The sequence below is a fragment of the Strix uralensis genome, chromosome 9, assembly GCF_047716275.1.
Source record: "Strix uralensis isolate ZFMK-TIS-50842 chromosome 9, bStrUra1, whole genome shotgun sequence".
NCBI classification, from domain to species: domain Eukaryota; kingdom Metazoa; phylum Chordata; class Aves; order Strigiformes; family Strigidae; genus Strix; species Strix uralensis.
The window spans coordinates 2,586,368-2,612,113 of record NC_133980.1 but is presented as its reverse complement, the minus strand read 5'-3'; the positions used below and the strand labels follow the sequence as shown (position 1 = coordinate 2,612,113).

The 25,746-nt window shown below is 43.9% G+C and overlaps 2 protein-coding genes across 3 annotated transcripts; one reads left to right on the top strand and one right to left on the bottom strand.

The window, feature by feature from the left end:
• Window positions 1-165: 165 nt before the first annotated feature.
• GFM1 (G elongation factor mitochondrial 1) lies at window positions 166-24,512 on the bottom strand. Of its 2 annotated transcripts, none has more exons than XM_074878416.1 (18): window positions 24,395-24,512; window positions 23,602-23,754; window positions 22,793-22,925; window positions 22,378-22,582; window positions 21,497-21,613; window positions 20,783-20,933; window positions 16,672-16,826; window positions 15,661-15,745; window positions 14,547-14,684; window positions 13,763-13,864; window positions 13,083-13,139; window positions 12,541-12,678; window positions 11,493-11,575; window positions 4,513-4,675; window positions 3,278-3,422; window positions 2,357-2,517; window positions 1,417-1,470; window positions 166-609 (listed from the first exon to the last, which is right to left on the bottom strand). In XM_074878416.1, exons 1-18 carry the CDS (start codon window positions 24,509-24,511, stop codon window positions 478-480), a joined length of 2,289 nt encoding a protein of 762 aa, XP_074734517.1. In that variant the 5' UTR covers window position 24,512; the 3' UTR covers window positions 166-477. The 2 variants fall into 2 exon arrangements, with proteins under 2 accessions (XP_074734517.1, XP_074734518.1); XM_074878417.1 differs by lacking the exon at window positions 24,395-24,512 and adding an exon at window positions 23,887-24,141.
• On the top strand, window positions 5,238-11,968 carry LXN (latexin). The gene is made up of 6 exons (XM_074878419.1): window positions 5,238-5,415; window positions 6,257-6,319; window positions 6,887-7,061; window positions 7,640-7,776; window positions 9,791-9,853; window positions 11,159-11,968. The coding sequence occupies exons 1-6, from the start codon at window positions 5,287-5,289 to the stop codon at window positions 11,252-11,254; spliced, it is 663 nt and encodes a 220-aa protein (XP_074734520.1). The 5' UTR covers window positions 5,238-5,286; the 3' UTR covers window positions 11,255-11,968.
• Window positions 24,513-25,746: the final 1,234 nt, after the last annotated feature.

The following is a 25,746-nucleotide window of genomic DNA, read 5'->3' as shown; positions in this document are numbered from 1 at the left end:
CAAGCCCACAGACTAAATCCATGTTGTTCAAAGCTTTGGAAAGAGTTAACATCTACGTACGCCATCACCGACTCCTTCCCAATGCCTTGCACCGTAAGCAACCTCCGCGTGCCGTTCCCGAAATGATAAAATTACAAAACAATGCCTAATTACAAAACAATGATGTAGCAAGTAAAAAAATAAAATTATTTTAATAAAAATGGATTAAGACAAATTTCAAGACAAATTATCATCAGTGTTTTAACATTTATATATTTTGTTCTTGAGCAGCATTTACATGGGAACAATTCCGTTGCAATCTCCCGGTGGGTTCTGAGAATACCACAAAGGATGATTATGATTATGATGAAATTACAAGTCCAAGTCCCAGCGCAGCCAGCACTTACCCAGCCGGCCTCGATTGCTTCTGCGGCTTGAGTTGCTGAGCTTTCAGAGAAAAGCGTGAAAAACTGTTCAATATACTCAAGAGGAGAAAAGTCAGCTCTTGGCTTTGCCCTTTTTTGCAGGAAGTCGCCCTGTTGCTTCGAGGTATTTGTTAATTATTTCTTCTTGAGTGCTGGGCAGACATGGTTGATATTTACAGTATTCCATTGTATATTCACCCTTTCCCTGGAGAGTTGGAAAAAGACAAAGGGAGGATGCTAAATGTGCAATCCTACAGCAGCGGGCCACACCTTGTCCGTGAGGTAACACCCAATCATCATTTCCAACGATGTATGCAACCGCCGTGTACGTGCAATACATAAAACCACACAAGCAGTATCTGAGCATTACTTCTTTGGCACAAGAGTGTAAGATTGCCCGTGGTCCCCCTCTCATCAGTGTGACAATTGTGCTCAAAAATGGACAACGATCATGGTGTTAACAACCAACCCCCCGGGGCACTCACAAATAGCGGCGCTTGCACGTCACGAGACATGGAACAGCAAATTGTACGTCGCACAAACTCACCCTGTTCAAAAGCTTTCCACGAGCATGAAACTACAGCCGTATGTATTATTAAAAAAGGACATCTTAGTAATGCAAGCACTGCTGTCAAAAATCTTCTATGGGCACTTCTGTCACTGAAGGAGTACACCTCAACTTCTCTAGCCTGTGAACCTAACATCTTTACTCACACCTATCACTTCATATTACTTACGACTCTGAATCTCTTCCCTCCTCAAAGCATGACAGGAATTTTTGGCCAGAAATGACACAGCTAATGATGGCTATGTTAATTAAAAAGCAGTTAAAGCAACAGTAAAAACTCTAAGGTTATTCTCCTATTCTGCGTTTGATTTTTACCGCTTTTACTGCTGCGTATGCTAGGTGTGTGCTGATGCAAATGAGCATTTACAGAAATAAAGATGATTTACAGAATTAACTTGATTTACAGAAATAAACACGTTCTAGCAAAAAGTACTGAGTACCTACCTCTGTGCAAGACCTCAGCTCCGTGGCATATCCAAACATATCGTTCAGTGGCACCTAAAATCCAAGCAGACTATTCTTGTAAAAACAAGATATTTCTCCATCAGCTTTGGGTTATCCAGTTAATCTCAATTACAATATAAAGAGTAAAATCTGGTGCTCTTTCTAAACAGCACTGACCTAATTATCTATTTTTGTAAGATACCTCTTATTTCAACAAATTGATATCCACGATGTGTTTTCAGCGGGAAACCCCACAAATCTCAGAGTCTGAATGCACCAGACACTGAAGTGTCCTGAATTCAGTGATGTGTCGCCCAGCAAGAGATCATAAATTGTCTGAAATATCTGACGACTGCGGCTCTAAACACGATTTAGGGAGCAGGAGCGACGCAGCATATCATTTGTCGTTAGCTAAGGATTTGCTGAGGTGATTTCCCCTACCCCTGCTGTTAGACGGACACTTCTCTACGCCCTGACACGAGAACAAACATGGTTTTGGAAAGGACATAAAAGCAGGAACACTGAAGACAAGTCATTTGCATTTATCTGTAATTATTACAGTCAATGCAGGTAACAGCTGAGAAAAAGATCTTCCCCCTGAACCCTGTCTTGCCACACAGGTTTCCTTCACTCTGAGGTAGCACCCTCAGCCCATCTCAGGAAACCTGAGTTCTGCTCCTTTCTCCGCCACCCTGGGGTTTCGGGTTAGTAAATCGGCTTCTCTGGAGCGAGATTTTTAAAAGCTTCACTGATACTGCACAATACGCTGCCAGGAGCTGAAAATTAATGTTATGCTTATCCACTGAAAAACGGATGTTATGTTTATCTGGAGAAAAACCTGGCTGCAAGTTTACGTGTATTAGTCAATAAATGAAACAGTAATGGAGTCGAAAGGCAAAGTGGGAAAAGAAAAGGTCAGGAACCAGCGAACACCACAAACCTCAGCGTAGAGAGTGAAGTAACCCTCTATGCCATCTTGTCCTGTGATCACTCCATGCCGGCGATTAATTCCAGCTATCACTGCTCCCTGGAATTCGGTGGGTGCCATCACCTCCACTGCCATAATGGGTTCCAGTATACGCACAGCGGCATTTTCCATAGCTGCAGAAAAAAACTTAACTAAATAACCAAACATCAAGAACAAGCCTGGTGTACTTCAAGATACCCCTATGCATAGCAAAGGAGTGTGTTGTGTTACATCAGTGGGGGAAAACAATAACTGGCTATGTGGAACTCCACCTCCCCCGCTATTTATTCCTGAGACCGCAATGCCGGGAGGCACATGGTTTGAGAAAACGTTCTTTTCATACCCGTGTAAAGATGAAGCTGTTGGTGTTTCTTTATTCTAGGAAAACAGAATTCCCTTCATACAACTACAGGAATTATTGCGCCTCCCTCAAAATTTCTATAAACTCTCACATATATTCCACTCTGCACAACCAGCCAAACTTTAAATGTCTGTATGGATGCACCAGGAAGTAAATGAACCTATAGAAAGGAGGTCCTGGAGTCTCCTGAACCAAGGAACCAGCGCCAGGACAAGAGGGAATGGCCTCAAGCTGCGCCAGGGCAGGGTCAGACTGGCTCTTAGGAAGTATTTCTTTCCAGAAGGGGTTGTTGGGCGTTGGAATGGGCTGCCCAGGGCAGGGGGGGAGTCCCCATCCCTGGAGGGGTTGAAGAGTCGGGTTGACCCAGCGCTGAGGGATCTGGTGGAGTTGGGAACGGTCAGGGTGAGGTTCATGGTTGGACTGGAGAATCTTCAAGGGCTTTTCCAACCGAGATGATTCTGTGAGGTCATTAAATGTAGCTCCAACAACAAAGTAGCCAGCAGGACTACGCGTTCAAACGACTGACTCTGTACCTTGCTTTAGGGCTCCTTCTCCTGCTCTGATGAAGGAGATTTCATTGGAGTCCACCATGTGATGTGCACCATCATCCAGGACGAACCGCACTCCCGATATCCTGTGCCCTGATAGCGGCCCTTTTTCACAGGCTTCTCGGAAGCCCTGTCAAATAACAGCTCCAAGTTAGTAGTTTGTTGACCAAAGCGAAGCTTAAGAAAGAGTAGCACTAACAACAGCCTGTGAAAGACATTAAACTTAAAAACCAACAAGAACATAAAAAAGCCAAAACCTTTCACAATTTTTAACAGCAATTCCGTATCTCCCCAATGGACCCTCTTGCTTGATAAGCTGATGGAAGAACATAACAGTGGGAAAAAACCTCTCATTCCCAAGAATTTGAAAACTTTGTACTATCACTCTTTGGCACCTCAGTTTGATACTGATATTTTTTTAAAAACAGAAATCCCGTAACAAGCGAAGAACAAGAAAAAAAAATGTATTCAGGATTTTGCTTTGTTAAGGGACTGTATGATCAAAACCCAAAAGCATGCTCCATGTGGAAAGAACTACTCTAACCACTTGACTGAAGAACAGGATTCTTTTAAGGCTGCATGCTTTTTCCAGGATTTGGCAAAAATCTTTAAGTGTTGCATCATGGAATAATGAAGGAATTATTTTTGGTTGTTCCATTATGATAGGAATTCAGAGATCATGGTAGGTATTACTTAAAGCAGTATGTGATAAATTATACAGTTACAGAGAGGCAGACACAGAGGAAGCCTGCAGAAGAGATGAAAAAGAGAGAATATTTGGCAATTCATGCAGAAAATCTAGCTTAATTACAGTTTTCTACAAAACTGGCCTCAGAGAAGTCACCAAAAAAGTCACATATTTTGGGGTTAAAGATGAGAATCGTGTGGCCACAATCAAGAGCAGAAGAGGGCCATTAAAGTTGGATGCAACAGAAAGAGGCTTGTTTGTAAGAAAGGAAAGCTCACCTTTTGCACTGAGGCACTGCTATGGAAATAGAGCAAGCACACACCACCAAAGAAAACAAGCAGCAGCTTCTAAATTAAGTGGAAAACCTAGGAATGTAAGATATTAAGCAAAGCCACGCAAATTTGATTCTGCTTCCACTGAAGTAACGGGAAAAGCCTCCTTGCCTGGGGCGAGACGGTCTCAGTAAACGTGGACAGTATAGCAGGAAAACAAAAATCAGTATTTCTTATATACACACACAAACGCTTTGTACCTTTTCAACAGCGGGTATGAATTGTTTTGGAATATTTGTGCCAACGGTTCTGTCTTCAAACTCTAATTTTGTGTAGTCCTCTGGATCCAGGGGCTCAAGAACACCTATAACTTTGCCATACTGGCCTGCTCCACCCGTCTGCTTCTTGTGCGTAAATTCAAACCTAAGAACAAACAAGTTTCCCCAGAATAAGACGTTACTCATTAAACAAACCATGCTTTAACCACAGTCTTCTAAGGAAAAAGTTCCCATTCTGCATTTTGTTTTACATTGCATTTGGCGACGTGTAACCAAAACGGCTGAATGCCATGACAGCGGCTGAAACAACAGCTGAGGATATTTAATGCCCGAAGAGGGAACTCCACGATTCTTCATCTTGCCCCTGGGAAGCTGTGAGATCGTGATGAGTCAAATCACTCAGAAAACCACCACAAAAACAATCTGCTTCTCTGTGTCGCAAGCAACGCTCATAAAGCCTCCTCACCTTTAGGCTTGTGCTTTTTCTTGACTGAATAACAAGGTTTTTTTGGTTGTTTCTGCACACACCTACAGTTTTGAACAAGAGGATCATCAAGGGGAAAAGCGGCGAATGTGAACTGTTAAATACTTTTTAAGTGAAACTGAAGGGATTGAAGGTCTCTCTGAACAACCCCCCCGCGGGGTGCCCGGCCCAGCTCCGGGCGGGCCGGGCCAGGGCGGGGGCGGGAGCCGGCGGGGCCGCCCCGCTCCGCCCCGGTCGCTTCCTGCGGGAGGAGGAAGCGGGTCCCCGCCGCCATGGAGCTGCTGCCGGGACGCTCCACCGCCACCCGGGCGGCAGCGCTGGCCGCCGGCTACATCTGCTACCGCCGGGGCGGCCCTGGGCGCGGCCTGGCGCTGCGGGCCCTGCGCCGGGCCTGCGCGGAGGTGAGGGCCGGGGAGGGCCCGGGGAGGCGGCGGCCCCCGGGGCGGAGCGGGGACAGGGCCGCTCTCCGGTTAGCTGCACGGCGTCTCCGTGGCGGGATAAACTGGCGGGCTGTGAGGGGGTGAGCCCGCCAAAAGCACGTCCCACAGAGCGGACTGTCCCTGCTCCCTCAGCTCAGGCTGACAAACCGGCCCTGGCCGCCCACACTGCCCTGGGTGGGTCGGTGGTTACCGGCTGGTTCGTTACCTGCTGGGTGGTTACCAGCTGGTTCGTTACCCGCTGGGTGGTTACCCGCTGGGTGGTTACCTGGGCGGGTGGTTACCAGCAGTGTGGGAGTGGGGCTTCATCAAGGCAGCAGCCCCCACTGAACCAGACTTAGGGGGAGGATGATCTTCTCCTGACCAGGACAGGCCAAACTCTGTCCCTCCTGAGCTGTTCTAGATTTGGTGGTAAACCTGCTAAAACAGGGGCCATAGCTAAATGAACCTGCTTAAGTCATTACCCAAAAAATATGATGCCCTGATACAATTCATAGTGAAGAGCAAAATGGACTTAAGGCAAGGAGCCCCATTAACTCTCACCTCAGTGTTTAACCAAGCAGAACGTTATTGCACACGATCACACAGGGAGCCCAAATATGACAATTAAGTAGTATCTAAGACTAGTGACAGGCGAGCAGATACTCCTCAGGGGATATCAAATGACCGATCTTAACACAGCAGGCAGAAATAAAAGAAGATCCTAACTTTGCACGAGCACCAGCGTGTTTCACAACTACAATCTTTTCCACAACGCAAAGTAATGTTTTAGGAAAGCATTAAGAACATTTATTTTCTTATTTAGGACGTCGATGGTGTTGGGCATAAGTACCATCTGGAATTGGAGTTAGAAGATGTCCTTGACAAAGTGAGTTCAGATTTATCTCATACATTCTGGGGGCAGAAGTTGGCACTACTGATGTGTAATAAAAGCCATCGCTTTGTGCTGCTGATCCCAGCTGAGGCCAGCGGACACAGCAGTTGATAATGCTTGGTATCGTGTTTCAGATTTTGCTATATTGCAAATCAGGCAAAAAAAAGGCTCAATTTTATCAAAAGGGAACCCCCATTTCTTACACCATAAAAGCCCCGAATGTCTGGTCCCTACCACTATGAGACAAGAAAATGCCTGAGGGATGACAAGGACATTTCAGTGTCATTCAATTTCAAAGTGAAGTTATTTGAACAGCACAAGTGACATTCTGCACCACAAACATTGCCTTTTCTATCACTGCAGAAAGAAAACTGCTCTTAGAGCATATTCACAGAAATACTATGAATTTAACCTTGTCTTAAATAATCACAAATCTCTATGGGCCAGTCTCACAGGAAACAGCAACTACATAAAGAAAAAAATACATTTTAGAAGTGCAAGTTACCAATATTATATATGTATCTAATCAAATATTAATACACCTAATTATCTCTCTAACAGGACAGTACTGTTAACTGCACTGCTGAGGTTCTTTATCATCTGAGCAACAAAAACATTGCTCCAGATGTGCAATTCACACTTGAAGGAGAACTTAAGAACACAGATGAAGCAGATAACGTATTCTACAATCGAATCAAGAGCCTGGAAAAAGAGCTTGTGGCAGAAAACATACCAGGTACAGAGAAGGGGGCTGGGTGAGAAGGAAATTCTTGAGCCCACATCCTTCATGGCCAGAAGCTCAGCTGGTGGTGGTCCGTGTAGGAAGCCAGGACCGAGGAGGATCAGGCCATCAGCCCTACACTGAACACGTGCTGCTTCACTTTCTCTTACTCGGGGTGGTGTGTCAATCACAACACGACTAAATCTCTTCACCATTTCTGAAACTAGAACCGACACGTGATTTGCATGTGCCTGTTCTTGAAAAATCACCTGCTACTGTTTCCTGTCTCTTTACCAGCACCCTGCTCACTGTTGTGGCTGGCCCTGGCAACAGGGCATCAGACACCCCGACTGTAGTACTAGGGTCTGCTCTTACTTTAGAGCAACCCCTGCCTTGGAGACCTTACAGAATATATGTTAAGAGAAAGAAGTGGGAGGAAAACACAGTGGTGATGTAGCAGCTCTTCCAAGATGCTATGGAAGATGTGTGACACAGCAAGGAACGTAAGGGAGTGACTTGAGGTGATAAGGTTCTATTAACGGCTGCAACTCCCTGAATCTTGCTTAAAGGATATCGTTCGATTTTGTCTGCAGACAACTACGGCAACGTGTCCCCAGAAATGGAGCCCATCCACCTGCTAGCGTGGGTCGCCTCTGGCTATGTGATATGGCAGAACTCGACTGAAAACACAAAGTTCCAACTTGCCCAAATTAAACATGTGAAGCAAGTGGTAAGTTACCATCAACGCCCTGCAATAAATATAGTACGTTGGAGCTAAGCAGCTGTGTGTGTACTGGACTACAGCTGAAGCAAAGTTCTTAAGCAAGAAACTTCAATTTTGTCTGAATTTCTTGGTCTGGTTCATTTTTAAGCCGGTGTTTGCTTTTCCTGCCCCTTTCCTCTACCAAATCGTGAAGGCTTTCACTGATGGCTGGAGTGTTTATTTCCATCACCACTCCTCTCCATAAATTTTGCTTATAGAATCTGTGTCTTCTTGGCAAGAGCAGTATTCGACACTTATTTAGTTAACATTGACTCTTCCACTCGGAGGTCATCACGTTGATTACAATTTTATGTTACTTTCCTGCCTCTCATCTGTAAGTGCAGGCCCAGCTGACAGTATTCTTGTATCTGCATAACCTGCACTGGAATACTGTCCTTTAGCTCTTGATCTGCACCTGATCTAGCAATCAGTCACAGTAATACTGCTCGACATCTCTGCGTCTAGACAAATACCAACGGGCTGCACCTCAAATTCAATAAAACACAATCTGTGTTACTTTTGTTTCCAGTATTGCAGTCTCCATCCATTTGCTAGTTCACCTCAGAATGCTCAGAAAATATTGATGTAATTCCTCTCTCTTACCAGCTTTTAAAATTCTGTTTTTCTCAGACTTACTAATTTTAATTATTTTGGGGGAGGGTAGAGGAGGGGAAGAAACCTAAAATTAATTTTTAGTTGAGCTCTTAAGACTTACATTAGCCTGATAAGCATCAGTTAAGTTTACAATAAGCAAACTGAATTCAGGAAGACGTGTCACAAGAAAGGGAACAGAATACTTCAGGACAAAATATTTTCTATTTTTGCTTATTTCTGAGTGGTTACAAGTGCTGTGCTTATCTTGAGCAGATCTGGATCTGCCCTAAGCTAAGAAATAAAAGTGACTGGCAAATCTCACCATGGCTGTTCAAATTAATCGAGTCATTAGCTGCCACCATCAACAGGCCTTGCAGACTTCTTGCCTCGAAAGGCTTAACTGATAAAGCAACTTCCTTTCAGAAAAGTTATCAGAGCAAAGATTTTGGTTTTGCTTTTAAATTAATAGAATGCTACAGACTCTCCCAGTTCTTCTCTATTTGGAGAAAATATGCTGTGAATTAAGAATAACTCCTAAAGGGATGGTCAACTTTAAATTCAAGGAAATTTAGTATGTAAGCTAGGATAAAGAAGCAGGACTCTGTATTTAGAAAACCCAGTACATCAGGAGTCTTCAGAACAGACTTCCTAAGCGCGTATGTTTTTCCACTCAGAACAGCCAGTGGATTCCCCTGAAATTCTGGGTGTGAAGGAAAGGCAGGAACTCATTCTGGGAGCACGATTTGTTATCGTTTTGCTCCCTCTGATGGCTATCTGAAAGCAGCTCACAGACGCTGCAGGGCCATGCACGAGCAATATCTCAAAACCCTCTAACACACCGGATGAATTTAAGGATGAGGCAGACAGAAGACTGTTAAACTAAACCAGCTGTCGCCTCTCTTTAGTGATTTTGTTCTTTTTTTTTTTTTCTGAAGAATAGATACGTAAGGAGTATATTCCAAAGGCCAGCGGGTATTCTGCCTCTCACACAATCACTGATAACTTCTTAGCCACTAAAAGGCCTCTGGAGTTCCCTCCAGGTCTTATCCTACTGACAATTTTATTTAGATTATTTGGGCTAAACTGACACTTTATAGAATCAGGTGTTCCCTTCCCAAATGAATTCCTGAAGTTGAGATGTATCGAGCTTCTTCAAGGAAGGAATTAGCATGGTTTTAAGTTTCACAGTCTCTCAAATTTGGAGTTCACAGAAATACAAAACTCTCTTTTCATTTTGGTATAGTGACTAAGCTCCATCTGCTTTATTTGTCAACAGGAGCTGCCAGTTGTATCGGAGAGTTTTTATGCCAACTAAAGAGAACTGATTCACTACTTTTAAGGTGGGGGGAAGCCCCAAATTTCAGCCCTTTTCATCTTGTCTTTTCAGAAAAGAAGTGATGAATATCTTGAATTTGACTACAAGATTCTACTTCACGAAATGCTGACCCAGGTAAAGTCGTATTTCTAAAAAGGCTTTTTTTTTTTGTTTTAAGACTGCCAAGTGCATAACCTCCAACTCCAACTCAGTCCTGCAGATCTGGGGCGGTCACAGTTAGCAAACCAGGAGAGGTTAGAGCAGCCATCACATGCCTGTCTCAGTGTCTGCCCCTCTGCAGGCAGGAGACACCAGGTCTCCATCTTGTGTCAGCACACGGTAATTTTCAGCTATTTCCAGGCCCTCCTTATGAGTGGCAGGGATTCAATATCACAGAATCACAGAATCATCCAGGTTGGAAAAGTCCTTGAAGATCCTCCAGTCCAACCATGAACCTCACACTGACCGTTCCCAACTCCACCAGATCCCTCAGTGCTGGGTCAACCCAACTCTTCAACCCCTCCAGGGATGGGGACTCCCCCCCTGCCCTGGGCAGCCCATTCCAACGCCCAACAACCCCTTCTGCAAAGAAATATGCTGGTCATTCATGGCTCTCTCCTCTTGGGAGATCCTATTGCCAAACTGGCTGGGGATACAGGGAAGAAGCAGCTGCCAGCAGCCTGGCCAGAGCTGCAGAGTGCTTCTATGCTAGAGGACAGTGTGCTGGACCAGTACACAGAGGCAGCGCCTACCCCAGTAGCTCACAGAAGAAAGCAGCAGAAACTTTGGTTCCCAGAACAGTATTTACATTGTATGCCATTCTCCATCATCATTTTGAAATCTGAGCTAGTGCTTTCATAAGAAAAACACAGAATATTTGAAAGGTTCTCAATTGTGCAACCTCCTATAATAAATCATCCACTGGTAACGGAGACCTCACTGCCACTTCTAGCTCCACTGCTTCCGACCCCACTGCACTCTCTGTTATCTTGGGGCATCTACAGTGGTTTTAGTTCCTAAATTTTCCATGAAGAGCAATTCCTGAGAAGTAGTAGCTAACTAAGAGCAGAACAAAAGCACAGGTTCCTCATTGTGCTCTGTTTAGTGAAGGGGCAGGTGCCCCAAAACATCACTAGCACTAACGGTGAGAGGGGTACTCCAACATGGACACACTCGAGCTGCAAAACTTGCCTAGAAGAAAGCAAAATGTAGTTGCAGCAGCGTGGAGCACAACACAGGCTGAAAAAAGCTTGCAGGAGAAATTCAGCTATTTGGAGAGGTCACAGGATGGTGCATTACAGTGCTTACCCTGCACTGTTACTGCTGCTCCATCAACCTGCTTACAATCAGCCCAGGTATGGCTGGATCACAGCACCAGTCCCATTCAGTGTTTAAAGAAAATACATTCTTACTTCCCCCAGTTTTTTCTTCTACCCACAGGAGATCATTCCCTGGCAAATGACAGTTCTCTGGCACCCCCAGCACGGTGTTGAGGTGACACGGGACAGCCGTCAGCCAAAACAGGCATCGGAATGACGGAGCCCCCGACACTGCCATGGAAGCTCAAACACTCTGATGAGCATTTGAAGGGAGGGCAGATAAGTGATGAGGGGGGAGACGCAATCAAGGTACAAGACAAAAAGTCCTTCCTCAGTTAAGCTTTCCCTGTACGTTGTGCTTTGATCTGACAATGCAAAAGGCACTTTCTCTGCTACATGAACAAATTCTGCATCAAAATAAATTTAAAAAACTTGTTACCAGAAAGAATACTTACGGCACAGGTGCGGAGATGCTCTCCCTAAAGGCAACTTTTGGCTTTCCCATGATGCAAGGGCAACTGTATTCTCTTTCCATTCGCTGCAGAAAAAAAAAGCAGAATGAAATACAGGGTTGTTCCACTGGAACAATGCATTGGAAATTATTCTATTACAGATCTTTCTGAAGTAAGAAACTTGATCAGGGTTAACCAGTTTTTTGGTTTGGGGTTGGATTGATTTTTGGAGTCTCAGTGGGGGGGTTTTTGTTCTTTAAATGTTGTAAATTATTCACTGTCATTCTGCAGTCATCCTTGATTAGGGGCTATAGCTTTAGATACAGGGAAAGGGAACAGCATTAATTAGTTTACTCAAGTTTTCCAAGACAAAAGCCATCTTTTCTTCGATCTGTCAACATTCCATATACATCTATTGTTAGACTAAAATAAAATACAGACATCAACTTGAAAGAAACAAATAAATCTCTGTAACTAACTATTTTCTCCTGCCTACATCATCTCTTACTATAGAATGATACATTTAAAAACACAGAATATTTCTCTCTCCCATAGGAAATGGCTAATGGTAAAATTCATTATAAGTAAAGGCTGTTAAAGCAAAACATAGTGCTTAATACAACATTTTTTCATGGATTTGAACCAAAAAGTAAAATTATTGCAGGCAGAAGTTTCATTTAAGTAGATTACAAGCCTTCAAAATAGAACCCCTGGACAGAAGGAATCTTCAGAAGTTGACTAAGAAGTGAAGCTCTTCCCCAAGCAGCTGGTATTGTTCACATTAATGCCACGGTGCTTTCTGCTGGGAAGATCTCAAAATTGTTTTGACACGATGACCTTGATTTACACAAAAGCAAGTGGAGTTGTGCATCTGCAAAATATCCTGTAAACCTGACGGGCGGCTGGGCACCGACTTACAAAACAGGGCGTGAAGGCTGGCATCAGTTAGCCCATCTGCAGATAGATTTGGGTCTCAGCCAGAAAGGAAGGAGAATTCTTGGGTGGGAAAACAGTCAAAAGGAGAAGCTGTGGAATCTGCTTTCCAGATTACCTGGGCATAGATTTCCAAGTGCAGTTCCCCCATTCCCGAAACAATGGTCTCTTTGCTCTCATCATCAAAATGGATTCTAAAAGTTGGATCTTCCCTTGTAAAGCGGTTCAGGCCTTTTGAAAATTTATCAAAGTCATTCTGAAAAGCAATTACACACATGAGAAAACATTAACTCAACACCCAGAAGTCACACAACAAAAAAGGCCTCACATTTTCCTATCAACTGCTTAGCACTTCTAGCCTCATGAGGTTATTTTCTGAAACACAGCCATACATTTATTGCTGTATTTATCCCTCCAGTTACTTCAAGTCCACATTCACCCAGGTCAAAGACACGCATCTTCTTTATGGCTAAGTGATACCATCTAACACAGTCACGCTGAGTTATTTGAATGGCTTCTTAAATACTTTGGACAGAACATTTTAAAACACGGCTCATTTTAGTCTGTGGTGCCATATTTAACTGCTAACCTGCATAAAATTATAAAAGCAGCAGAGGAAAGGTAACTCGGTGAGGAAAAGGTTGATTCACAGGCTCCTACCTTGTTGGAAGGCTTCATAGCTACTGAAATGACAGCATCAGGGATGTGAATTGATTCCTGCAACGACCACAAAGGAAGAGATCATACAGTCGAGTTCCACTACACCTGGCGATGTAATTTCTCCAGAAAAGTTTGGTGATGAGAACTCAGGGTTACAAACAGGGATGACTGCTTTACTCATCTGGCTTGTATCTAATACTAAAGTGTAACAAAACGATGAGACTCTCCTGAGGATTACTACAAGGCTGTAACCGCCAACCACAGTATTTCCAACGCCGTTTCCTAGATGTGAGTTGATCTCTGGATTTCACACTAGTTAGAAGACTCTGCTTCCTATCAGATTTTGTAAATAAATAAAACTGACGTATTTAAATACCTATACAAACACGTAGCTTAGTATTTTGGGGTAACAGCATCCACTTCTAACAGCCCAGAACAGTTTCCTAACACTGAAGTAATATATTTGATGCCAAGTGTATTAAACAGGAGTGTATCTCTCTTGCACATACCGTACTTCTATATATTCAGGCTCCTTCAGGTATAACAAATCACCACCAAAAATATTTGTGGTTGCACATACATCAAAAAATATTTAAACTGATCAAACAATTACAAACTCTTACAACAAAATCCCGGTAAAGTCCAACGCATGAGGCATAGAGATGCCAGGGGGTACTCACCATGGAAATGTCAGTACTGGTTTTATCCGTGAACGTATCACCGCTAGCACAATCGATTCCAAACAGCGCACATATGTCTCCTGCGTAAACTTCATTTACATCCTTAAGAAAGAAAAGTTTACTACTTAGATAACACTGAAAGATTTTTTACAAACTACAGCAGGTTTTAAGAAGATATAGAAATACTGTGTTTAAAAGCTTGAAGTTAAGCTCCTTTGAAAATTCCAGCTTTGATAAAATGCTCAGTGAATCTTCTCTTTATTCAAAGCACAAAAAGGAGGCCACGGCTTGGATGCTAACTTATTCTAGTTTAAGGACGTGAAGCAAGCGACATGCTGTGTTTCAGGCAGTCCTGACCCAGCTATAGAGTTCAGGGATCTTAAACAGGAAAGGATAGTATTTGCAGCAGTTTGAGAATCGATTTTTAGTTTAAGAATTGTCTTCAATAATCACATGCAAGAACACTTTTTTGTGTATTTTGCCAATCCTATTTCCCCTCTCCAGAAGTATGGAATATGGGGATAATGGCACAGCTGTCTTTCTGTAGCTGTCACCTCAAAGCCATTTTATAAGACTTCTTGGGCAAAGACTCTTCCACTTCAGTGGAAATAAAGACACTAGAGATCATTCCAGTTTCTTGTAGAGCTCTATAATGTGCCACAGGCAAGTAGGGATTAACAACAAAAGCAGGAATTTGACATAAAACTTCACTGAAAAGCGAGAAGCTTGTTTAGTCCGAGTGGCTCAGAAGGCAATCCGTGCGGATTGTGCCCGGCACGCTCACCTCCATGTTGTCTGAATGCATCCGGACAAGTCTTTGTACGCGCACTTTCTTCCCAGTCCTAGTATTATAGATATAATCAGATTTCTTCAGCATCCCCTGATAAACTCGAATGTAGGTTAATTGCCCAAAACGGCCAGCCTGGAATCAAAATTCATTCAAAATCAGATACGATCACTCTGGGAATCAAGACCTCTACTAGTCAAAGCAGCATCTGCAGTGACTGACTAAATGTTTCTGGTTTTAATTTACTCAGGAAACTTTTGCTAATCCAGTCTCAGCTTTCCCTTGGCTCTGGAACGGAACTTGGCATCTCCTGGCAATTTTCTTGACTTCACCAATTTTACCACTTCTAAATCTTCCCAACAGAGGCAAACGTTAACGAGCAATTTGGCCATATGAAAATCTGAACTGCCACCCTCTAGGTAGCAAACAACTTGTTTGGTTAAAACTTTTTTTCCTCTCCGACTCTCTCATGTTCCACTGTCTTCAACTTAAAAGCAGGATTTTTCTCTGAAAGTATTTGAAATAAGCCCACAAAACCTGCAAGCATTCAGGTTTTAACTAAGAAAACCATGAAGTATTTGAGGCACATAACCCATTTTAAACCTTCCAAATTGGCAACGTTTGATACATTTGTGGATTTTATGGTTGAAATCAAGTCTTTTAGAAGTAGTTTAATTTAATTTAAACATAAACTGATTTTAAAATCTGTTCTATGTAAGTTTTGGTAGTACCATCTGTTTGGACTTGATCTGTTTTCTACTCCAATCACAAATAATGAATCTGGATACCTTCCTTCCTCCTTCAGGGTTAACACAACACGAGTACAACTTTTACTCTGCAGAGGTCAGACACTGGTAGCATGGGAAACTCTACCATATACACAAGTGACCAAGCAAAAAAGCCATCACACGCACAAGTAGATACACTGAAAACCCCAAACTTTAAATTAGTGTGCTTTCCCCCCCAAACAAAAGGCATTTCCCAAGCATCAGTGACAAGCCAGCAATAGTTCAGGGCAAGCAGGACTGGCGTACACCACCGACTCCTGCAGGAAATGCCCCGCGTCCCTACTGGTTTTGCTGCATTAGGAAGGAAAATGGTAACAGCTTACCTCCAGTTTAAAAGCAAGGCCTATAAAAGGCTGGGAATCATCTCGAGCAGAGTTTAATACAAACTTGTTTTTGTCCTCAGAATCCCTTAAAAATAGGGATGGAGAGAGAGTTTATGTTATGAAGCAAACACAGCAGCCCAACCTCAGAACTTCCCAAGGGCCTTCAGTTTCACAGGTTTTTAATAGAGACTTAAAGGTGCTCACATACGGAGCTCCCATACACTCAGAAAGTCTCAGAGAAACTGCAGCAGATCCCAAAAAGGAGGTCAAAACTATGACAAATATCACTACAACTATACTGCCATGAAAGCAATTAATCATACACTCAGACAACTCATGTTTTAGAGTGAAGAAAGAGACATTGCAGTAACTCTCTGACAGCGCTCACGAGCCACTTGAGAAGTTTTAGTCTGTCCCAGGAGACAGATCTGAGAGGCAGCGAGAGACACAGCTGCAGCAAGGACCTGAAGGTCAGGTAACCACTGGGAGAAAAAGTCATAAACTCTATTAATTAGCATAATTTCTATTTAGCTATTACATTGTCTGAACAACTCAAACACCTTAAAAAAACCTGATGGCCACCCCTCAGCTGGGACTGGCATGTTAAGGGCTATTTACTGGCTCTAATGTTGGGTTTCATGCTTCTTAACTGTGAAGCACATCTACTTCAGCAAACACGTCCCACGAATAAAACACTCTTTACGCATTTCAGATGTGTTCTCTCCTCTACTATAGGCATGGTTTTAAGGGTTGGCATTAATTTTAAAGAACTATCTCATCAGATAATAATTTTTCAAATTTACCATTTAAAGTGTGTTAAAAATACCAGCATAAACAGCCACCCTCAAATGAGAGATGAGCTTTCTCTATTTTGAAAGTTTATGCAAAATTATGGCGGCATTATTTAATACGAATGGTAAATGTATTGTATTGGTAATGTTTCCTGCTATATATTACACTGCTTTAAAACCTGATTCTAAGACCACTTCATATGCCTATGACTATACTTACCCCTGGTTAAGAATAGCGTAGTTCTCAACCTCTGAAGGATTGGGGAGGTATTCCAGGACAGCATCCAGCAACGGCTGTACTCCTTTGTTCTTTAAAGCACTTCCCACAAGTACTGGGGTAAAGGACTTCTTCAGTGTTGCTCTTCTGATTGCAAGCTGTAAAATGTCAGTTATATCATGTAAATATCATTACTCTCCTCCTGCAACAGCTTCGGGAGTCTGACACAGTACCAAGCCAGCAGCAGGCTAGATTCTCTCTTTGCTGGTCACCTCTACTCCTGGAGTAAAGTAGCTGCTCCCACAGAATCTCCTGTACAACCCCCTACACAAGAGCCTCCCATAAAACTTGCTCACCAGAACTCTAGAGAAGTGGGAGATTTTTTTTTTCCCCTCATCTTAAGTTCAACTTAAAAATGAAAATGCCTAAGATAAATATAATGATAACCCAAAACACTCAGAGGAAGTTTCTTGATTCTCTGCTGGTAAAGTCAGGATTCTTTGTTTTTGTTTTAAATGTCTCATTCCTCCTATTTAGTTATGTTGGGAAACAACACATGTTTAAATTTGCGAAAGTAAGATGAGATGCTTCAATATCTTTATGTAAGACTCTTCTGAAAGAGGAAGTTAGGCAGGGAAGGGATATTTGGCTAAGTGCCACGCTCAATGAATCATCATTTTTTAAAGAATGTTTTAAAAGCACAACAGAAGAACCTATTCACATTCATCCACAGACCAGCTGTAGTTGCACCAACTGTCTTGGGAATCTTTCCGGGACGTCGTAGCAAACTGAGCAAGATGAAATAACTGCACAGTAACCTCACGCTTCTTCAGTGCCTTTCACCCAAGAATTACATGTTACAAAGCATAACTGAGCTCCAACAGCTTCTGGAACAGTGATCGTAGCTGTCTTCCATAAAGGTGGACAGAAGTTATCTGCCCCCTGCCCTGCTTTGCAATTAATTACTGAAGACTTCCACTCGGCCCCACCTCTCCCTGCCACTAGAGGATGCCACTTCCCTGCGCTTACCGAAGGCCTCGCTCCAACTAAATCAGCTCCTCTCTTCTTTGATAAGCTAAAAGAAATCAATTCTCCTTGATAGAGCAAGATAGTTAACCACATCATCTCATCTGGGAGTTATTTAAAACACCCAAAGACAGACGGTTAAGGTGTCTTCCACATTAGCAGAAAGAGCGTAGTTCCTTAAATTTGTTGATGTAATGACTTCACAAAAATAACGCAAGGAAAAAATCCTCCATCAACAATTCTGCTCATCCAGCCCACGCCTGTTCTCAGATCCCAGAGCGCTGTACTGATGCCCGGTGTTTTTATTTGGCCACGTTTTCAAATGAAGCAACATGACTGCAATTTATCCTCATCCACAATTACCTCAGGGAAAAAAGTAATTCTATTTTCACATGAAGATTATTGTCACTGAGTGCCCCACTGAATACCTGCGGCACATCAGTTCCTTGAATGCGGCATTATGGACAGCAGCCGATTACGGGATGTTTAAGCAGCTGATCTTCAGCAAACATCATGTGCTACGACTGTGGCATCCAGGAGTGATACTCAGCATCATTTCCACAAAAAGATATTTTCAGTGGAAACTTGGCTGCTGGCCACTGAAAGAAAATCCATCTTCAGGGACATATTAGTACAAATTAACCTGCATCTGCAATACTATAGCCATTAGGGCAGTAATTAATTGGCTTTCAGAAGTGGGAAGCAGAGGCATGCTGAATAGACAAATTTATCTTGGTAACAGATTTCCCTCCCAGCAGGAGCTATCAAAAATAGCTTCTTGCTCAAAATCTCTCACCTCTTAGAGCAATACAGCATATTCACAATGGTACCATTCCCTCTGCCAGGTGAAGGACAGATCCTTACAGGTCTCTAAAATTGCTATTTGTGTCTTTATCAAAGTGAGAAGGGCTGCTTTGCAACAGGAATAGCTCAGGTTTCATAAAATATAATTTAATTACTGGATTAACTAAACGCCTGGTTATCAATATGAGATACATTTGGTTGGCACATCAAAAAAACCCCCTTTCTGCTTTCATGTCTCAAGCCAAGCTGGGATATGCAGATTCCTGCACACTCTTCCTAGAGACATCAGTCCCCAATAAATCACCCGTACAGCCCAAACTATTTTTTTTAAAAAAACCTCCAAACCCAAGGTATGTAACAAATTTAAAAGCAATCAGGGGTCATGAAGATTCAAATAAAAAAATCTTAAGGGGACTTGCAACACCCATCAGCTTTGAGGGACTGCCAGTCCTCTATATCCCACAGATAGAGTGAGCAACTTCCAAGAAAGGGAGCACCGCAAACCCTAACAGGGAAAGGACTACTGCAGAGGCGCTGCAACCAGGCCAAACCCTTAGAAGAGGACTTAAATATCAAAGCTATGTTTAAAGTAGCAACCTCAGTGATCACGTCAGACTTGAACTCAGCTGGCCTAGCAGGCTCCACTCAGAAACAGCTCCTGCTCATAACATTTACGTCTCAGTTCGGCTTGATGTCTTCAGCCAGCAACTGAAGCACTCAGCTGCAGGCAAAGAAAAGCAAAAGGAGGTTGCAAGTGCCATGTCAGCCAGGCTCCAGGCCCCAGGAGACTCTGTGCAACACCAAAACAAGCTGTTCTAGCTCCAACAGCAGCTCTCGGAAAAAGCAGTCTGCCTGCCAGGCTTCTCCCACTGCAGCAGGCTCGTCAGGCCTCACTTTTTTATTTAATCCCATTAAACAACCAGTCCCCTGTAGCAGTTTTAAATCTTTGACTAATTAATAACTATTAACAGCCAGCACTAGAAGATTACTGCTCAAGTTAACTCCCAACACTAGCAAGAGGTGGTGACGAACAACATGATGCATCACGGAAATCCTTGCACCCAGCGTGCGTTAGGGGCAAAACCCACATTGGGATCAGGCCTCAGCGCTGTTCCCTCACACCGCAGCCTGCCAAGACACAAAGCCCGGCAGCCTGCTGTGTGTCAACAGCTACACGCCGTTGTCTTGAGTTACACACCCACCCCAGGACCGCCTGGTAAATGTGAACCAGCTTAGCACTTCTTCTCCAAGGGTCCATGGCCTCAGATTGCCTTTATGCTCACGGCACGGCAGAAGCAGGTCCACGTGCGACACAGGCTAGGATAAGCCAGGCTTTTGCACCTGTCCTGACTAAAGCTAACACCACAGGAACTCAAGAAGCATCATTACTCAACTACAAACCTTCAAGGGACTGCCATCCCAAACAACTCGCTATGGTACGTGTAGGTTGCCAAGTCTAACCTAAAAGGGTCTAAAAGAAGGAATACATGCTCGTCTGTGTGTGTTCCAGTGCCAGGACTCACATAAAGACTGTACGACTGCAACTGCTCTTCCCAGGCCTCCCTGAACCTTTTATTATGTGGAATGTGCTTGAAGCAACGGTGATACCAAACTATCACGACAATGAGTAATTTTCAGTCTACAGCCATCTGATTACTCCTGTGAGCATCCTTTTATGTTGGCACGTTTGCTGTCTGATACCTGAAGTATTTCATAAAATAAATCAGGTATCAATTTTTCCCTCTCTTTCAAGAAATGCAATTCTCTTTTTTTCTGAAAACTGTATTTTGACATGGATTCTTTTCTTCTAGAGTCTCCATATAAAGTCATTCCAGTTCCCTTCTTGCATAGAGCTCTTTCAACTTAAGATGTAATCAGTACAAATACAAAACAAGGCAGGATTTCCTAGGCACAAAGACGACTCACAGCATCTCAACAACTGACTTGCTGCGGGACATGAAGCAAGTCACAGCCATCGAGCCACAACAAGGGCAAGAGAATGACAAAAATGACTAGAGAGACCTTTGAGCCATTTGCTGGTCCCTAAATGACATGCACAAGCTCAGACTTTCCAGTGCAAACCAAAAAAACAAATCTGGAATGGGCCCTCAACTGGAAGTGAAGTGGGAGTTCACCTGTGGGAGGTGACACTCATTCCAGAGAAGCGAAGCAAACAAAATTTCTTCAAGACGTCAAGAAATTTTTTATTGGGGAAAGGAGGAGGATAGGGACACAAAAGAGCGAGGTAAGAGAGCTACAGGAAGAACCACCGCAATCACATTACCTTTATCTCAGCAGCTGTAGGAATCTTTTCTTCCAAAAACAGTTCCCCAAGCTGATCATCTGAGTTAGCAACACATTCGATCAATTCCCGACGTCTCTCCGCAGCCTCGGCTCTAAACTCAGCTGGAATTTCATCATACCGAAGAGTCTGGCTACACATACATAAATAACATCACCACTCCAAAGGAATACCACGTGAATCCTCCCTTCAATCACTAACCATTGTGACGACCCGTCTGCCCAAGAAGATTCACCATAGACATGGATATTGAAAAGACATCACAGGAGAATATCAGTCTATTCTCGTTGGTGCTTTAGGAGAGGGTTTCTTCCCACCCCAGCAGGAGTTTGCCAGGAGGCAGAATAACCTGTTCAACAGCCTCACCCACCCCTGATCTTCACCCCAGTAAGCTCACGCCAAACACACACTATCAGTTCCCGTTATGAAGCAAGTCTCCCAGTTCTGAGTGTGGCAAGTGTGGCTACCACCCCTTTGCGCTGCTGCAGTCAGCGAACAACTCACGCTGCAGCCACTAAACCTGACCCTCCAGAGTCGTTTCGCTGTAACCTGAAGAGCTGAAGGGTGATACCTCAGCACAAGCCACATCCCCACCTTTCCAAACAGCAGGCTTTTTCATCTCTGAAGAAAAACTATAGGTAATTCCTCACACAAAAACTAGTTCCAGCTAAGAAATACGCAAGTTTCAAAACTCACCCAAGTGCACCATCAAAATATATAGCTTTTTCTTCAATAAGGTCTATAACTCCTTTAAAGTTTCCCTCCAGGCCAATTGGAATCTGAACAAAAGCTGCATTGTGTTTTAACTTGGATCTGAAAGAGTGAGCAAATATAAATTAGTTCAAGAAAAAAGTCGTTTCTATATATGTACTCCAGATGGTCTTTGAACAACACCCCACTCCTACAAAATCACTATGTTTTGTTCTTTGGACAGTGCCAAAAATCTACCAATACTGATGAAAAACACCTAGTTGCATTTTAACCTGAGCGACTGCCAGCCCTCTATATCCCAACAGATCCAGTGAGCAACTTTCATGGGAAAGGAGGCAGCGCAAACTGGTTTACTATTAATTAGTTGATCATGGGAGTTGCTTCTCCCTTAATACATATTAATGCATGTATCTCACAGATCAAATTAGGCACAGAAAGGCTGCAGGTAAGGAGCAAGCAGAACTCCTGCTATCCAAACTAGAAACTCTCCAACCCTGTGTCATCTCCCTGTAAGCTACAGCACGTTTGCTACCAGGATCTAGGAAAAATGAAAAAACTGTTTTCAAAGTGGCTCCAAATATAGTTCCATCAACAAAATAAGAATCAAAACCCCAACTCCATCACTGCAAGCCTGGGCTGACACTAACATTTCTTTTTCTTAAGAAAATGGAGACTTGTTATAGGTCAGATTAAGATTTAACCTCAAGTCAGGCATTATCCTCCAAAACTGCGATGACAGACCCCACAAAAGAATACTTTTCAATATTATAATATATATACAATTACATATAGTATATAATCAATATATTAACCTGCTACATGAATAGTCCAGAATTATTTCACTAAGAATTTTAAATGGTAAATACCTCAATTGCTGTACTGCTCTGGTTGGACTAGAGCCCAATCTGTCCAATTTATTGATGAATGTTAAAAATGGCACACTGTAACGTTTCATTTGCCTGTTGACAGTTATTGTCTGGCACTGAACTCCTCCAACAGCACAGAGAACCAAAATAGCTCCATCAAGAACTCGCAAAGATCTCTCCACTTCAATTGTGAAGTCCACATGTCCTGAGTAAGAAAAAACCCCCGTTATCCATAGATGACAAAAGGTAACCAGAAATTGTTTTCTCACACATGCAGAAAAAGCAACAGCCAACAGAAGCAGTCTCCAGCTCTACAGAAAGTTAGCTCAACTTGACTGATTAACACAAAGATGGCACCATGTTCTCTGTATACACGAAGGAACAGCAACCTTAACACCTTCAGAACTGCCCTTACCTGGTGTGTCTATGATGTTGATGTTGGTGTCTTTCCACATGGTGTATGTTGCTGCAGACTGAATTGTGATTCCACGCTGCCGTTCTAGCTCCATTGAATCCATGACAGCTCCAACTCCATCCTTACCTTTCACCTTAAGAAAAAAAAAAAATTAAGTCCAAGGGAGTTTACTAGGAATTTTGCATGTGCAGGAGTGATGCTTTATACACCGAGTGTCATCTTTCCTGCAATGAAGAAAACCAGACATGGCAGAATTACTTAGAATTCCTGAACTACAAACAAGTTTGATTTTTTTTTTTTTTGCAGCTGCACCTCCAACTTTAATGTATTTTGCTCTCCTAAGTAGCATTGCTGAAAAAGGTTATCAGAAATCTGTGGGAAATTAGACTTCACTGTGAACTTAACAAAAGAACATACCTGAAGCTAAAAATTACATCCCTATGTCCCTTGTTTCTCTCAGTCATCTTTGACTACATCAAAAAACCCATATATCTTCCATTGTATATTTACCATGGAGATGGTAAGGGAGCAGCAAGTCTTGAAATAAGATCTGAAGTGCTCTGAAAGAGCAAGAACACTGCAGTAAAGGAGGGATTATACTTTCTGTCCCCTTGCCTTCTGCTTATTTTTAAAGGGATATCAAAGAACTCAGTGGATTTTTAGGATTCCTTCTCCAGCTTGGCCAGAGGAGCCTCACTGGACCCACCAAGTGTGGCTCCCTCACCCCATGCGCTGCACCCTGCAGACAAACAAATCACAGCAGTGTCGCAATGGCATCCAGCATGCGCTGGGGTCCTCTGCAAACCAACCTCGTGCATTTGTGCTATCCTGCCCGTATAGAAAAGGATTCGCTCCGTTAATGTCGTCTTCCCCGAGTCGATGTGGGCCGAGATCCCAATGTTGCGGATCCTCTCGTTGGGAAGGACTCCTGAAGAACAGTGCCTGCAGGAGTTCAGGAGGAACTGAAAGGCAAGAGATCGTCGCATTTTTAGCTAGGAGCAGATCAAATGCAGCTCACCATGGGACAAATTTCCAATCACCTTTTCTATGGCAAATGGGTCATTTATAGCAAAACGCCCTTTCCAAACACTCACAGCGTCACCTCAGAGCTCTGTGCTGCACTCGAAGAAACCAGACAATCCCTCCACGCTAAGTCTGGCTTTGCCAGTCCAGCCTTTCAAACCCCGCCGTTATGCTGGCTGCCCTGCTTTGCCTCCTGTCGATTTGACCGAGTCGCTGCACGTTTTTCTGCGGATGATGCGGTGCTTCCAGACGGGTCTGTCCTCTCCCCGCCACGCTCCTCTCCCTCCCAGCCGGCCTTACCTCCCTCCCGCCACCTCGGTAACGGGGGAGGCCGAAGCGGCGCCGGGGCGAGCCCGCCTGGGCACCCGACATTTTGTGTCCGGTCGCCCCGTCGCCCGCTCGTCCCCGCGGTCACCTCGTCCCCACACGGGTGGGCTCGGCCCTCACAAGGCTTCGCCGGGCCCCAAGGGGCCGCGTCCCCGGGCCTCCTCCGCCGGGCGCCCGCGCTGTCCCGCCCCGCCCCGGCCCTGCCCGCTCCGCGGCAGCCACCGCCCCTCCCGAAATGGCCGCGGGCGGTACCTGCTGCCGCTGCCGGAGGCGGCTGGGCGCCAGGCCGGCCCTCAGCGCCCGCAGCATGGCTCCCTCCTGCCGCCTCCACCGGGGCCAGGCCGCCGCCGCTTCCGGGGCACCGCGCATGCGCGGCGGGGGCTGCGCCCGGGAGGCGGGAAAGGCCGCCTGGCCTTGAGGGGGAGGCGCTCAGAGAAATGGCACCGGGTACAGCGCGTCAGAGGAAGGGGGATGAGGAGGGTTCCCACCGGCTTAGTCCTTACGGATTTCTCGGGACTGAGCCCATTAATAGTTTAATTAGCGACCTTGACACGGGAATTGCCTTAACTTTGCCCCCCAAGGAGACGTGCTGTCTCACAACCATCTTCTTAACTGACTCCCTTTAGACTGCCAATTACAGCACGGCTATTTCCTACGGCTATTTCTTCCATGAAGACTCTGATCAATTATCAATTTGATCAATTATCAATTTGATCATCGATCAAAGTCTTCATTAAGCACTGTAAAGGTTCTTCAGAAATGTCTGCCAGCTGCAAGGCTCTGGTAATTGCACTATTATCTCCCAAAAGTAGACAAGACAGCTTATTCTTCAGTTAAATCCATACTACCTTTTTTTTTTTTTAAAAAAAAAGGCTGTATTCAGTCACACACATGCAGCACTCTGTAGTGCTCTCTCCGGCAGTTCACTGAAGTGCAAAAATTGGAGTAGAGCCTTATTACCAGAAATAATACTGTCCAAGTCCTTTTGTGAGAGAAAATGCGTCTATAAAATCTCGGTTTACGCTCCTGGAGCTCACTGAGGACAACAGTTATCAGGTTATCAACGAGTATCAAATGCCAGGTGACCATTCACAGGTATATTCAGCTGAAGGTCACTAAGTAGAAACAAATACAGAACACCTGTATAGCAGCACTGCATGAAAAAGGGGAAAAAAGCTCCTGATGTGTAGGAGAATGCTGTGCAGGGCACAGCTTTGAGTTTATAACGCTTTGAATGTTGTGTTAGAAGAGCAAGAGAGGTCGAGTTGCATCAGCTTCAGGCGCTGGGATATTCTGTTTGTGTATCTGTAGTGCTGATGTAGTTACTCTGCACAACTTCCCCCTCGTGAACACCACCACGAAGGAAGAAATGCTCTCATTTGGTATGGTGTACTAAGGTTCATGGCACAGCTCAAGGAAGCTATAGTATTACCTATATTCACAAATACAAAGAAAAAAAGATTAAAAATCCACCCTTATTGGGATTACACCAGCACCAGTTAGTGTTTCATACCAGAGAAGACCCCAAGAGCCTTTCTGAAGCAGCCTGGCCCTCTCCATACTCAAGTCGCACCCCAGATGTCTCCTAGAAAACTTTTTTTTTT